At 50.0% G+C, this 16,343-nt stretch overlaps 1 protein-coding gene across 1 annotated transcript in view; it reads left to right on the top strand.

Moving 5' to 3' along the window:
* The window catches only part of egl (Egl_like_exo domain-containing protein), a 255,341-nt gene that overhangs the window by 153,398 nt on the left and 85,600 nt on the right, over positions 1–16,343 (top strand). The window contains exon 5 of the mRNA XM_050177263.3: positions 253–471. Coding sequence (XP_050033220.1) covers positions 253–471 — 219 coding nt within the window. The remainder of the gene's footprint in view (positions 1–252; positions 472–16,343) is intronic.

Raw genomic sequence — 16,343 nt, forward strand, 5'->3', positions numbered from 1 at the left:
TTAGCTCTTTTGTGCAGCAAGATACAAACTACCAGGGCCCATGTTTTGTGCTCAATTTTCCACCAAACAGTGGCGTGAAGGCATAGGATTCTGTGGTATTGTGAGGTTATTAGTAAACAGTGAGGCTATTTAACCACCAACACTGTATCAAGAAGAATGCCTGAGACAAGCTGTGTGCTACGGTTGTATGGATGTCCCTTGTGATGATTTCATCTGTAATGGCAGCGGCGTGCATATCTTATGTTCTCGCAGGTGAAAGAGTGTGAGGCACTAGTGTCGCGGCTGAGCAGCCAGCACCAGTTGGTTGCTGTGGACGCTGAGGGTGTCAACCTTGGTCCCCAAGGTCCGCTCACTCTGGTGCAGCTGGCTACCCCTGTGGGTGAGGTGTTCCTCTTCGATGTACAGTCGACACCCCAGCTCTTTGCTGAAGGACATTTGCGAGATATCCTGGAGGCCGAGCACATCACAAAGGTGATTATTGATGCCACTGCAGGGAAAGAGAATTCCAAAGCAATCTTTTTCTATGCTTGCTAAAGTGCCAAAGCAATGAAAACTTACTCCATAGAACTCGTGTGTAATCGGAATGCTATTTAGCCAGCATGAGCACACTTGTCAGAGGGGATTGCTCATGCTTGTCAGTGGGAATCCCACTTGTCAGTGGGATTCTCAACTCTTTAGCTATTCAAGACATCATATAATGTGACAAGTATTTTCATGCCTTTGCTAACCATTTTTGCTGTTTCTTTTTAATGGCTTTGCCAGTGAGGCCTTTGTGCAAAATCTTTGGCCAGGTTGTAGTCACATATATGACATCACCTTTATTGATCTTTGTATGCATGACTCTACAGAAACATAACCATTGCACTTATTACGCTAGACCTTAGCAATCAATCCACTGCATCTTGCAGTCAAAAGCATTTTCGTGCAAAGGAAAGGAGGGCAAAATTTGAGGATGAGGAGGGACTGCGCACTGTAAGTCCACCACTGACAAAGTCAAAACAAAAAATATGAATAAAATAAAAGGCACGGCTGGCAGTGTGTGGATGCTCACATGCTTGTTACCACAGAAACAGCACAAGTGAAACCACGTGACTTCGCTCCACCAGCCGTGCCTGGTTAGCAGGCTTCTGGAGACATACACAGTGGGTTAGCAGGCAACTGGAGCTCCCATCCGGTGAGGAGACGCGGATAAGCCCCAGACCTCCTCACCTGCCCTCGCTCGCTGGCTTGGGCTGCAAGATATAGAAATATTGCTACCTTTAGTTTTACTCAAGGGCTTTATTCACACAGAGCAAGCGTGTGACCCTCTTGCCGATTTCATCCACGCAGTGCATAATGTGCACTTGTTATCAGCAGTAAGCGCCGCCGCCGCCATGGCGCTGCGGCCACGTTAGCCATGGCATTATGGAAGTAGTGCGCAGTGGAAGAGATAACTGTTACTCTGTGCTGCCTTCTTTGTGCCCAGTGTGCCCAAAGTCACTCAACCCAAGACTCTGTTGGCTCCCTCTCGCAGCTTGCGCATAAGAGCCAATCGTGACCAAGAAATTCAATCCTGATCTAGCTCAATCGCTATCAAAAATGTGCCACATGACATCCGTATTAGACTTCTGCAGAGCTGTCCAAAGCAAAAGTTCTAATACAAAGACTAATGCTTATGAGATTTTCACACTAATACAGTCTTTTAGGTGTAGTAATGTATAATTATAATACATCTATTGTTGTATTGTTCTATTAATCTAATATGTCTGTTGGTGTATCTCTAATAGGTCTATTAGTAGTTAAAATGTAAAATAATAGCAATTAGAATAAGGCTATTAGAATAGGTCTTTTGGTGTTAAAAAACATGTTGCAATGCACAAGATACGTACAGAACGAAAAACAGGTATAATTGCTAAAATTGTTAGAAGCATTTATCAGCACAGCATGTATTTTTACAGATTCCTCTTTCGAGAGCTTTTAGTCTGCTTCAACCAGAGGACGTCCTTTTGAGGAAGTGATTAAAAAAAATCTGAGTACAAGAATACACACATATAGAAACATCTAAAAGCAGGGCTGCTAGTTCTGCCAGTAAAAGTTTGAGCTGGCAATATTTGCTTCCAAGATGGAATAATCTGGCTCCGAAATACCAAACTAATTTTAGGACAAAGTGTGATATGCTTGTCACGATCCACCCGGGTTCATCAACAAGGAAGGGCTCAAGGCGCCCTCCGTTAATGGTGTATCCACACGATGGACGGCTCCGCGCAAATCTGTGCCGCGGACGCTTATTCCGCCGCCCGTCCGGCTGCGAAGCGCATCCAGACGACGGACGGACTGAGTAGACGACCGCGCCGGAAAAATAAAGATGGCGGCTACGCCCGAAGCGACTGCCGTCCGCCTCGAACCTGTCAAGTCGTCGTCGTCCACTGTGTGGCCCGTAACTTTCAAACTTAGGATTGTATTTGGTTTAAATTTGTGTCCAGAAGCTTCGACAGCAATGTATTCGTGATGAGTGCACACCGTTTCCGAAAGCGATACTCAGATTCTCGGCGTGTAGGCTTAGAGTGGCTGTATTGGCTGAACATGGCCTCGAAGATGTTGCGGCGGCCCGGGCGGATCTCCGTGGCTGTAAGTTAATATAATTGCTTGTTTTTACTCACTCTAGATGGCGCCATCGGTATAACAACGACTTTGTCATAGGTGTTTTCACTCTGAATGAAAATGGAGATCGAAAGCAAACGACGGTTGGCCGCAATGGCTGTTGTTTTGTCCGAATTGGACACGAATGGTGTCAGCAGCGATGAAGCTGTTTCAGAAAGATCCCAAAGCCGCGCTTGTTGCCAGACTGTAGAGCATGCTAGGCTAAATCCGCAGCATTCGACCCCCAAAATCCGGATGCGAAAAATAGCTCGGCATTTTCCGTCCATGGAGGTCGCGGACGACGCGCGGACGGCACAAATCCGTGACGCGTAGTCACGTGATGCGCAGTCCATCGCGAAAAAGACGAATTTCGTCCGTCGTGTGGATCCACCATAAACGGATGCTCCGCAGCTTGGTGGTGACGAACGATGACTGACCACCGAGCAGCTGTGCTCGTCGGTGTTTATTGCGGTGCGGTGACCAATGTTGGCTACCAAGCCTGGCAGGCCACCAAGCCTGGCGGCCCAATGAAGATTAGGCTCGAGGGGCGTCACATGCTTGTTACACCCCCTTACCCCCAGTTTGTTTGTCGACAACAAACATAGAAGTTCAAAGCGCGAGGCTCTGCCTCCGCCCTAGGTGGGTCGACGGTGCCTGCTACCCAGGTGAGTAACGATCTGGTGGCCTCTGCCGTCGAGTACTCCGCCTGGGCACCGGTGTTGACGGGCCGGGCGTGGCAATGCCGGGTGCTGCCGGAGACAACCTCACTCCATCCGGAGGGTCCGCAGTGGTCGGCCTTGTGAGTGGTGCCGGACTTGACACCGGCTTGCCGCCTCCGGCTGTCAGCCGCCACCGGCTGACAATGCTTGCCGCCTCCGAGGTCGGCGGTGCTCCACTGGAAGCGACTGGCGCTGCCGCTAGTCCTCCTGCGGGCTGGAACTCGGAAGTGGGAGTCGAGGGTGCTGACCAGGTCCCGAGGCGAGGCCTAACATTGTCGGCGTGTCTGTGCCACGTGGCCCCATCTGGCATGCGGACGAGCAGCCATGAGGCACTGGCAGGAGATACCACCTGTCCGGCAGACCAGGGTGGGCCAGTACACAAGTTCCTGGTGAAAACTGGAGCTCCCGACTCCCGCAATGGCCCAGGACGGCACCCTCAGTCACCAGCCAGCTTCTGATTCAGCTGCTTCAGGAGCACTGTAGATCGGAGGTCCGGATGCAAGACGTCCAAGGGTGTCTTGACCATCCGACCCAGTAGGAGCTCGCACGGGGCACGGCCAGTGACATCGTAGGGTGTGGTCCAGTACTGAAACAGTATCCTTGCAATCTGCATCCGGAAATCCCCAGTCTGGCTCTTCTTGAGCTTGTCCTTGATGGTTTGCGCCACCCGCTTGGCTGAACCATTCGAAGCAGGCTGCTACAGCAGGACCATCATCCGGCGGATTCCGTTCTTTGTCAGCCAGGCCAGGTACTCTGTGCTGGCGAAAGCAGGACCATTGTCGGACACGATGACGTCCGGCAACCCCTGGGCGGCAAAGACCTGTCACAGCGCCGCAATGGTCACGCCTTCTGATGGAGCGGTGACAGGTAGAACCTCCACCCACTTCGAAAAAAAGTCCACCACCACCAGGAAGTAACGGACCTTGAAGGGCCCCCCCAATATCCACATGTAGGCGGGACCAGGGTCTGTGTGGGAACAGCCAGGGGGTGATTTCCACATGACGTGAGGCCCGCTGATGCTCCTGGCAGATTTGGCAGCTCTGCACCGTGTAAGCAATGTCGTGGTCCAGGCCAGGCCACCAAACGTGGGACCGGGCCACCATCTTGGTCTTTTCCACGCCAGGATGGCCCATGTGCAGCAACTGCAGGACCCTGGACAGGAGACTTTGTGGGATCACCACCCTGGAACCTCACAGTAGGCAGCCCTGCTGCAAACTCAGCTCAGCGGCCTTGTGGCTATAGGCCTGTTGAACAAATTCCTCCCCAAGGGACACCGCCTTGACCACCTGAGACAGGACTGGGTCCCGGCTGGTCTCTTGCGATACCGCAGACCGGGAGAGTACCTCCGGGTATGCGTGTTCCAGCATGAACACTTCAGCAGGTTCCGGAACAGCATCAGGCACCTCTGGCAGGGGCAGGCAGCTCAGGGCATCAGCAGGTCCCAGGTCCTTCCCCGGACGGTAAACCAGCTGGTAAATGTAAGCTGCCAGCCTCAAGGCCCAGTGTACCACTCGAGGTGACGCCTGCACAGGAACTGCCTTGTCGGGCCTCAGCAGCCCCAACAGCGGCTTGTGGTCCGTGACCGCCTCGAACTTCCGGCCCCACAGATACTGGTGGAAGCGTTCGACACTGAACATGAGGGCCAGGCCTTCCTTATCCAGCTGGCTGTAGCGTTTCTCTGCAGCATGAAGCCGACGAGAAGGAAACGACACAGGGCGTTCCTGGCCATCCTTGTCCCGGGGCGCCAGGATGGCACCCACGCCGTACGGCGCCACATCTACGGTCAGACGACAGGCTTGGCAGGATTGAAGTGTACCAGCACTAAAGCCTTGGTGATTAGCTCTTTGCTGTGCTGGAAGGCTCGGTCTTGTTCCTTCTTCCAGACCCATTGCTGACCATTTCGAAGCAGAAGATGGAGCGGCTGCAGATGCTCCAACAGGTTCTGCAGGAAACTCCTATAGAAGTTGACGAGGCCGAGGTAGCTCTGAAGCTCCTTCTTGTTCTGGCACTTAGGCACCTTGAGCACAACATCAACTTTGCGGGTAGCCGGGGCTAGGCCTGCCTGGGAATTGACATGTCCCAAGTACTCATCACTGGGGGCAAGGAAAACGCACTTTTCCAGCTTAAGTTTGAGACTGGCGTCCTGCAGCTGTGCTAGGGCATTGTGCAGGTTCTGCATGTGGTCCCCGTCATTGCAGCCAGTAACCAGGATGTCATCCAAATACACTGCCATGTGCCTCATGCCCCTGAAGAGGTTGTCCATCTCCCTCTGAAATATTGCCGGGGCTGAGGCCACGCCAAACGGTAAGCGTGTGTACTGGGAGAGCCTCAAAGTTGTCGATCTTGTGACATCTTTCAGGAGGCATCCTGGAGCACAAGCTGCTGGTAAGCACCTCTGAGGTCGAGCTTGGTAAACTTCTGTCCACCACACAACACTGACCAGAGATGTTCAATCTGGGGCAACAGGTACTTCTCGACGGTAGCGACGGGGTTGATGGTAAGCTTGAAATCCCTGCAGATCCTGACACTGCCGTCTCGCTTGAGGACTGGTATGATGGGAGCGGCCCATTCAGACATCTTGACAGGCACCAGGCTGCCCTCTCGCTGTAACCGTTGCAGCTCCTGGGTGACCCCGTCCTTCAGGGCGAACGGCAGTGGGCGAGGCTTGAAAAAACGTGGCCGGGCTCCCTCAGGTACATAGATGCCAGCCGTCGTGCCGGTGAATGTGCCTACCCCTGGCTGCAACAGGGACTTGGAACTCGGTCAGGAGGCTGGGGACGTCTTTCACCACATGCAGGCTGGCTTCCTGGTACTCTGGCAGACGAACGCCCAGCGCATCAAACCAGTCTTGCCCAGCAGCGTCGGCGACAACCCCTTGGTTAAGTAAAGGGGAAGGGTTGCCTTCCTTTCGCCAAAGTGAACGCTGACCTGTGCCTGACTCTGGACCTGGAAGAGCTGCCCGGACTAGCTGCGCAGCATTATGCCTGAAGCCTCGACGGATACGCCGGGGAAAGTGCGCTTGAACCGTTTCCCGGCCATGACAGACACGCTGGCCCCCGTGTCCACCTCCATGGAAATGGGGTGCCTGCAGATTTCAACGGTCAGCAACTACGGCAGTACAGACAACGGTACAAGGCCTGTGTGCCACACGTCGAAAATCGGCGGGTCCTTGGCCACGACGTAGAGCCTGGCCGCAGAAGAACTTGAGCCTGCTGCCGCACCCCCCCGAATTCGCAGCGGGGGCGTGCGGCAGCCCGGTGTGACTGTCCGGTGTGACTGGCTCACCGCTTCCGCCGACAGTGAGCCAGTCACACAGGCAATCTCGCCGGCGTTCTTGGCGGCAGCTTCCATTGCTAGCGCTGCCTTCACGGCGTCATCCAGCGGGGGGTCGGGAAGCTCCAGGAGTCGCGTCTGCATGGCGGAATGTTGATGCCGCAGACGAAACGGTCCCGCAGCAACGAGTCCAGCTGGTGCCCGAAAACACAGGCACTCGCTAACCCTCGTAGCACAGCAATGAACTGCCTGAGGGTCTCTCCTTCCCGGCCGCTCCGGTTGTTGAAGCGCAAACGCTCCATTAGTGTGGACGGTGCTGGGTTGAAATGTGAGCGCAGTATGGCGAGCAGCTCACCCAGCGTCTTAACATGCGGCGTGGCTGGCTTGAGAAGGTCGAGCAAGAGGCTGAAGACGCGGGAGCCGCAGCTGGCCAGGAAAATGTCCCGCTGTTTGGCCTAGTGTATGTCATTTGCTCAGGAGAACACGTGGACTTGTTCCTCGTAAATTGTCCAGGCGGACCCATCTCTCTCGAACGGCTCGAGCCTTCTGTACAGCGGCATGGCGGCAGCAACGGGGGGCGGTGTTTCGCTGCTCGCCACAGCGTGGGATGATCCATGGGTACTCGTCGCCAGTGTGATGATCCACCCGCGTTCGTGAACAAGAAAGAGCTCAAGGCACCCTCCGTTAGACGGACGCTCCGCAGCATGATGGTGACGAACGATGACTGGCCGCCGAGCAGCTGTGCTCGTTGGTGTTTATTGCGGTGACCAATGTTGCCTACCGAGCCTGGCAGGCCACCAAGCCTGGCGGGCCAATGAATATTATGCCCAAGGGGGCGTCACATGCTTGTTACAATGCTAGCTCAATATGTTGATCATAATGAAAAATGGTGAAAAGATACACAAAACCCGGGGCACTAAGCCAACCAAGTAAAACTTTTTGTGGTCGGCGTAGTGCCCCGGGTTTTGTCTACCTTTTCCCTATGTTTCATCCCAACCAGACGGGTTTCCATCAAACACTGAACTTCATAATAAAAAATGATGCCACCTGACACGACAGAACAATTATGAGGGCTAATCAGAAAGTCTTTGCCCCTGTTTTTTATTAGCCAATGTAAGGTACATATAGGTAATTACGAATACAGTAAAACCTTGTTCATATGTTTTGCAAAAAACTGGCAGAAAAACATACTAACGGGGAAAACGTACAATTCAAAGTAACTAAAAGAATTCACAGACTCAACTATTGTTGATATCTACGTAATACGAAGTGTGACATGGATTGTTGCGGCATGAGACACCGATGCGCATAGAGCTGGTAGTGCACTGGCAGCCCAAGACGAATTTTGTTGTTTTCCTATTACCTAGTGTTTTAACTCTTTCGTTACTGTGAGAAAGTGGTCATTTTTTATAGATCTCGGAGAAAAATGCTTTACCACTGCAAATAATATTCCAGCACACATTGCAGCATAGCATATTGTACCTAATGAGATGCTCTTTCCAAAACCATATGTTGTCGAACAAAAGACTTTATTAGGTAAAACAAAAGTTCTAGAAAGCGCCATTTTTGTTGCCAGTTCATAAAAACAACAATAAAAGAAAACATGATATCTACAAAAACATTAATTTCAAAAGAAATAAGGATATACATTTCAAAAATAAATAACTTAAGAATAGTGTCTGAAAAAATAAATGCTCACTACACCGCCATTCTTCGGATACAAAAAAAAACTAAGACCAGTTCATCACTCATGCCATGCGGGGAAGCAGTTCCTGGATTTTGTGAAGTATAGGTCCACTCCGCACTTTTCCCACAAAACGTCTGGTTTTTATGCAACTTTGCGGTCCTCATAACACATTTTGCAGTTCCGCCTTTTCAGCATCTTCTGAGGATGGTCCGATGAGATGTTCAAGGAGCGTACTTCATCAGTTTGTCTAGAGTCATGCACCTCTTCCAGGAGCGATTGCTCTCAGCGTAGCTGGGCAACTACGAGATTATGCATCCAAGCATATCTGTTTGCATTTTTGCAGATTGTCTTTACCACCTCTGCAGAGAAGAAGAGTAGAAAGAAATTCCACGCCATTGTAAGCTGTCTTGCGCTGATTCTTAGTACTGGGCCGAGATGTGCTATGGGTGGCCTTCTTGGCATGAACTAATGTTTCTCGGTTGCCGATGGCAGCACATCATTACCAGATGAAGTATGCACACTGAAGATAATGAGTAGAGCTCTCAGGTTGCCCAAAAAGATCCGCTGATAAACGCGCACAACGAAGGAGACGGCTCAAGGCTGTAAAGGAAACTCGCCGGTGAACAGCTGCGAATGTCCCATGCTGACTCAAAACACTGTCGCTGTCAGAGCTTGAATCTGCTTTGCTGTCATCTTCAGAATCATAACTCGAGTCCTCATTACTAAATTGCGGTGCAGCATAGTTTCGAGCCCGCTTTTCTCGCGATGCAGCCGTGCATGACAACGCCATGGAGGCGGCTTTTGATCACTGCAGTCACACGGGCGGCACCCCTTGCCAGGATTTTACGAGAGAAGCGAAACCTAAACTTTTGGAAACTGGTTGAAAATGCCAGGTCCACATGTTAGACATGTGGCGGACCTTCAGAAATACACTTTGGCGGAATAAAACGACTCGGACTCCAAACCAAGGCTCATTAGTGAACAGCTGGCATTATTTTCGGTTAATTATCACCGCTCAGCACTGTCGGACGGCAAAGCCGGTGATATAATTTAATTCTTGACTTGTTGGGAGTAGTTTGATTGCAAAATGTTTATGCTAGGGCAGCATAACCTTGAGCGGCATGCTTTTTTTCTCGAGCGCGGCAGAAGGTGACAGCCACGCCTCTTTTCACTACAATATACGCACATTAGTTCACAAAAATGTCCGTCGGAAATCACAATGTCGCCGGAGCACGAAAATTTAATCTGATTCTGAAAGTGCAGTGCCTGTACTAACTATTAGATTGCCTTAAGTGGATAAGAAATGGCTCCAATGTGTCGCAATCGGCGATCCAAAGCATCGATCACCGCTAATCGATTTGAATAGATGTAACGAAAGAGTTCAGAGGATGACGAGAAACCAAACCAAAATTGATTGAGCTGTTGGGCAACGCCAGATGCCCCCGAAACGAAATGTGATGCCCACGTTGCGCTGGCTGCAGCAGGGAACGGCAGCATGCGGAATGGCAGTAGGGAACAATGGCACGCACTTGACCTTCCGACGCTGTTTGAAGATCAAGCAATATTTTTTAAAATTTATTTATTTACATACTCTCAAGGCCCAAGGGCATTATAGAGAGGAGTGGTGAGTGCATGTATAGTTGTTGGCAATGTTCTTGAAATTAGTGGTGTCACAGATAGCAGCAATGGAGGCGGGAAGGACGTTCCAGTGACCCATGTGAGGTGAAATGTAGGATGGGTGAAGGAACAACTCATCTTTAGGAAAGGGATTAGGGTAGTAAATCTTGTGAAAGAGGCATAAGCGCATAAACTTACGATTTACTGGAAGGTCTGGTAAACCGAGTGTCAGTTTCACTGATGATACGCTTGCATGATGTGCATAATTTGATAAAATGAAATAAGCGGCCGTATTCTGAAGTGATTCAAGAATATTTGTTAGATTAGCTTGACCAGGGTCCCAAATAGAGCAGGCATATTCGAGCTTAAGATGTACCAATGACTTATAAAGTTGTGACTTAATGTGAACAGTCGCGCTGGAAAAATTGCGATGTATGAAACTGAGCATGTGGTCAGTGTTATTAAATATGTATTGTAGATGTACATTCCACGAGAGATTACTAGTCATATGTATACCAAGATATTTGTAAGGTGCTACAGAGGCTAATGGTGTGTTATTGTGGGATAGTTGAGAGACAACAAGGCAAGAGGACATCCATGAGACACGTATTCTTTTACATTTATTAATATTAAGGATCATTAAAGAATCGGAGCAGCAAAAAGATATGGCGGTAAGGTCGGATTGCAGGGCAGCATGGCCAGAGGCGTTAGTGATGATGGGGTAAACTGTGCAGTCATCGGCAAAAAGTTTTATAGAAGTAACGAACTTGGGGAGGTCATTAATAAAAATTAGAAAGAGTAGTTGACCCAAAACAGACCCCTGAGGTACACCAGACTACCCAAAAGCGATGGAAGAGTCATGTCCGTTAGCAGATACATATTGGAAGTGGTTAGAAAGGAAGCATTCAATCCAGCACAAGATATTAGTATCAATATTAAGTTTACGCAACTTAAGGAAAAGCAATTTGTGAGACACCAAGTCGAAAGCTTTTGTGAAATCCAAGAATATACAATCAATTGTTAGTCCTTTGTCTGCAACACTAAATAAATCGTAATAAATTCTGCCGGAGAGCTTTTGTAGTCACCATGCCTTGAGTGTGCTTGAAGATCAAGTGAGCATCCCACCTCGATCCAGTATTGTTATTTCCATCGGCACCGAAACACCCGCAGACATGAAGGCATCATAGGATGTGATCAACATCCACTGCTCGATTGTGAAATTTGTGTCGCAAGAGGGATCGCTCGACTGCATGGAGGAAGAGCAAAATTGATGCTGACGAGCTACAGCCAGGAGTTCAAGCATGTCAACAAGGGCGCAACGATTGCATACATTGAGTAAATTGTAGAAACCAGCAATACATTTGTCCACTCGGATTCTGCCGCACCTACTCTGACGACCATAGTTCCCGAACCAGATTTCGACATAAATCCAAGTCTCCCCGTGAGTGAGCAGGAACAGCTCGGAAGTCTTCTGACGATACAAAGACTGCTTTTTGAAGTCATCGAGGCTTTAACAAACACTAGTTGCAAAGCATTACATAATAACTGAAAAGTGTGCTCGACCCCTCCGCCAGAGCCCTTACTCAGTTTCAAATGAGAACGTGAAACTATAAGGCAACAAGTTGACAAAATGGCGCGTGATGACATCATCCACCTGTAGCAAAGTCTGTGGGCATCTCCTGTAGTCTTGGTGAAGAAAAAGGACGGAGCCTTACGTTTCTGCATCAATTATCATTGACTGTACAAGATTACGAAGAAGGGTGTATACCCCCTTCCACAGATAGATGATGCATTGGATGGGCGTTGATATGCTAAATACTTCTTCTCGATGGATCTCAGGTCTGGTTACTGGCAAATAGAAGTCAACGAGAGAGATCGCGAAAAGACCGCTTCCATCACACCAAATGGCCTCTATAAGTTCAAGGTCATGCCATTTGGACTGTCTTTGGCGCCTGCAATGTTCCAGCGTGTGATGTACACTAGCAGGATTGAAGTGGCAGACCTGCCTTGTTTACTTGGTTGATGTTGTCGTCTTCGCTGGAAATTTTGATGATCACCTTAGGCGGCTTGCGACAGTACTAAAGACACTGCCTCATCAGGGCTAACTTTGAAGCCGGAAAAGTGCCACTTTGCTTACGATGAACTTCTGTTCCTTGGCCACGTCATCAGCAAATCTGGCATCCGCCCTGGCCCCCAGAAGACAGCTGCCACCACAAAGTTCCAGCAGCCCATTGACAAGAAGGCAGCGCATGGATTTTTTGGCGTGTGTGCCTACTACAGGCTCTTTGTGAAGGACTTCTCAGACATTGCTGAGCCACTGACACATCTTAACTAAATGTGATGCTGAGTTCAAGTGGGAAATGCCACAGGCTGATGCATTTCAAGAACTCAACTGATGCTCGCAGTCGCCACCGGTACTTGTGCACATCAACGAGGACGCCGATGCAGAAATCCACGCTGACACCAGTATCCTAGGCATCGGTGCTGTCCATGTCCAGCGGAAAGACGGGCTCGAATGGGCTTATGCTAGCCGGTAGCTGTCAAAAGTGGAAGATAATTTTTCTACGACCGAAGAAGAAAGCCTTGCCATCATTTGGACTACAGTGAAATTCTGCCCTTACCTATATAGCAGACCATTCAAAGTCATCAGCGACCATCACGCATTGTCTTGGTTATGGTAAAGCCTCAGACTGCAAGAATATGACATCACTGTAATCTACAAGTCCGGACGAAAACACTCTGACGGCGACTGCTTATCATGCACCCCCTTGACCCGCTGCCACAAGACGACAAAGATGACGCCGCTTTCCTCAGAATAATAAGCGTGGAAGACTTCACTGAACAGCAATGAGCAGACCCAGAGCTAGAAGGCCTCATGGAGTATTTGGTAGGGAAAACCAAGGTTGCCCCTAGGGCATTTCAGGTAGGATTGTCTTCATTTTCGTTTCAAAACAACCTACTTGTAAAGAAGAACTCGTCTGTCTGTGCCAACTACCTCCTTGTTGTTCCCTCAGCACTGCGTCCAGAAGTGCTGCATGCCCTACATGACAATGCGACCACTGGGCACCTCGAATTCTCCTGGAGGCTATCGAGGATACGGGAAAGGTATTACTGGCCGCGCATGACCACCAACGTCGCCGTTACGTCATGCTTATCGGGCTCGGTGGCTGTGCCACATTGTAGTTGTGTAATCCACTCTTCCTTTCCATGTAGGTGTTCTCGCCCTTGATCATCTGCGCCATGCTCCCTCCAGTCTTTTTCGCTTCCTGGGTAACCGCGGTAGAGCGTGCACCCTTGCTCGGTGCAGTTGATGGAGGGAAATTCTGCGCAGCAACCATTCCGTTCTACTGACTCAAGCCAACTTGATCCTCAGTCCCAACTGGAAGGCCCCATCATCAGCTACTGCACTCAACGTGCCAACTATAAATGAGCAGCGACCGTCTTCAGCAGTCTGTGGACTCGGTGGCTCTGCCACATTGTAGTTGTGTAATCCACTCGTTTTCGCCATGCAGGTTGGTAACCATCGCACTCTATTCTCAAATAATACCAGTAACTACATTTTGTACAGCTTCCGAGAGCCTAGTGTTGCCTTGCTATCTGTATAGAGTGCTTTCTTGTTGCTCCCTCCGGTGTTGCGATGGGGGGTTTGAAGATGTGGAATATACTTTGCTCGTGGAGGAGTAAGTGAACGTGGGGCTGGGCCCGATATTCAGGACGTTTTACAAGCAAGTTTATATTTACATATTTACAAAAAAAGAATAAGAATAATAAAGAAAAAGTTCATGATGACGTTGTAGCAGCCAATCACTCCCGCTGTTTGTTGCTCTTTTTATGCCCTGCGTGGTCATTGTTCAGTTACTTCCCCCAATCCGGCATCAGGTCCCACTAATTTGGAGGTCTCTTGCCCTTTCCCTCCGAAGGGAGCTTTGTCGGAAACGCACACGCATCACTGGGCACAGACAGGGAAAGGGGGATCATACACCGACTGTGATTGTACACTGACTCTGTACCCAGCATGGACATGCCAATTTGGGCGGCTGAGAGGTGATGGACTGTATCCTTGCACTATTTGCCCAATCCTCTCCTGACTGAGGTACTCCCACTTTGGCCATAAATCATCCGTTCTGAGAACCACTTTGACAAGGCCATCCACCCGTTCTCCATAATTGCACTAGCCGTGACCGGAGGTTGTCGCGTGGTGAAAGGCCGATCACAACAGCCTGTCCACCGCCAGGAAGAGGGCTCGCAAGGGGGCAGCTCATCGGTGCCTCTTGAAGAGGCCTTGGCTGCTCAGCAGGCTCAGCTCCGGCTCAAAGTGCCGGGCACGCCCGGAGGATGACGTCTAGGGGCAATAGCCATCTTGGAGTGAGGGCTGGCTGCAGGTCATAGGCTGGGAACTGGCATTTAGCGATCAAATCCGCACAGCGCCAGAGCAGCGACAAGGCAGGCACACAAACCCCCTTCGTGATATGCCAGGTAATCATACCCTCTCCCATAACCAATTTCGAACTTAGAACCAGCGAGTGCCAGAAAGGCTGCCATAGAGGAACGCCCCGCAGACGACCCTAAACTGTTGAAATGGTAGCGTGACTAACGTTTTGGTCAATTTAGTTTCAATCATGTCTCAAAGAAGGCCCAACTCGCGCAGCTCTGGAGCGATCGACAAACAAATGGAGATCATTTAGAACACTAAAAAAAATATACTTTATGCTGCCTATCGAGGCATAAACATGTATCCAAAGACATAGCACCTGAAAATGACGAAAAATAAAGCAGGCCCATGAGTAGGCTACTTTTAGCCACCTTTGTCCCTCCCCCATGAAACAGCCCGAAGAGCGCTGTCAATCAGGTCACAGTACAGTTAGGTCGAAATTCAAAGAATTGGGATCCTCCCCTGGTAACGTGTCCCATGTCCTCAACTCCACCCTACCGCACTAAAATACCACGGGGCGCATGATTCACAAATCGCCAAAGTGAAAGAAAAAGGCGCCCTTTTGAACCACAGGATTTGTCACACCGATTGAAATGGTCGAAAAAGATCAGTGTTGCGTGCTGAGTTGCTTGTTAGGTCAGTGCCACCTGCCAGTACCAGTGCCTCTAATGTGAAACGCACTGGGCTCTGGTGACCATTTTACTCTAAATTAATTCCTAGAGTGGCATTTCAAACCTAAAAAAACAAAAGCTACACTCTATCTGCATGCAAAAGCTTTAAAGATATTGCTTTCCTAAAGCAAAACTATTAAAATGAAAAGTAATACGTTCCTAATAACTAGCAAAAAAATTGCATCGCGCACTAATTACGAACAAAAAAAAAACTTATGGATGCACCAAACTCTACAATTACTATCTCTTAATGCACGCTCGATTGGGTCGCCGACTGACAGCCTTTGGGCCCTCCTGAGCACAGGGGGACCTACATTGCCCTCTGCCGTCACCTGCTACTCCGTGTGCTCGCGGCTTGCTGTCTCGTCTCTGAGGGAAGGGGGCCATAAACGTGGGAAGAATACTTATTCTCCCTTCGTCCTTGCTCACGCGGCACAGCCCTGCTCAGTGACTGTTCAACTGACTCGGTTCTGAATTGCGTGTCTCAGCCAAGTTGACCATTTCAGCCACACCTACTCGTAGAGACACGCTCTCTCTTGTCATTATCAGCCTTTCGCGACGGCTCCGTTTCCTGAATCGCCACATTAACCCTTTTCGGCACTGCGCAATGGCCTGTTCCTCTGTCTCACGCACGGTGATGTGGCGTCTTGTGCGAGTTTTCGAAGCGCCGAATACTTCGCTCTTTTGACCCTGCGCCGTCTGAGCCCATTTTTTGCTGCCAGGTGGTCACCGAATGTGCTGCTAGAACCCCCGAGCGTTGTGTTCCTGCCCTGCCTGGCCGCCATGGCATTCTCTCCATTTGGCGATTCTAGAACATCGCTCAAGTGCCGTGGTACGAGGAAGGTTTTCAGCACCTCCTTTACACTGTTAGGGCTACTGACACAAGCCTCGTCCCCGTAAGGAATGCCTTTCAGAATCGCCACTGTCTCTTCTTCGCTCTCTATCCTCGGCAATGTCAGAGAGTCACTCAGGTGCTGAGGCACGAGGAAGGTATTCAGCCCTACACTGACCCTCATAGGGTCGCTGGAACAAGCCTTGTCCCCGCAAGGAGGGCTCTCCGGGATGGCCGCTGGCTCGGTTTCGGCGTACAACTGCACTGCGCAGTCACCGATTCTGGAGCCGTGAGCGATTTCCACTCCATTCTTTTATGTCGGGTCTTTTTCTCGGCTTGGCTGCCGCTGTGTCCTACTCTAACCTAGATGATTCTGGAAAGTCGCCCATGTGCTCCAATATGAGGAAGGTCTCTAGCTCCTCATTAACCTTCTCATCACTAGTGGAACAAGCCTCGCATTTGCACGGGGCACTTCAGGAATGGCCTTTCTTTT

This window comes from Dermacentor andersoni, chromosome 9 (genome assembly GCF_023375885.2).
Source record: "Dermacentor andersoni chromosome 9, qqDerAnde1_hic_scaffold, whole genome shotgun sequence".
Lineage (NCBI taxonomy): Eukaryota > Metazoa > Arthropoda > Arachnida > Ixodida > Ixodidae > Dermacentor > Dermacentor andersoni.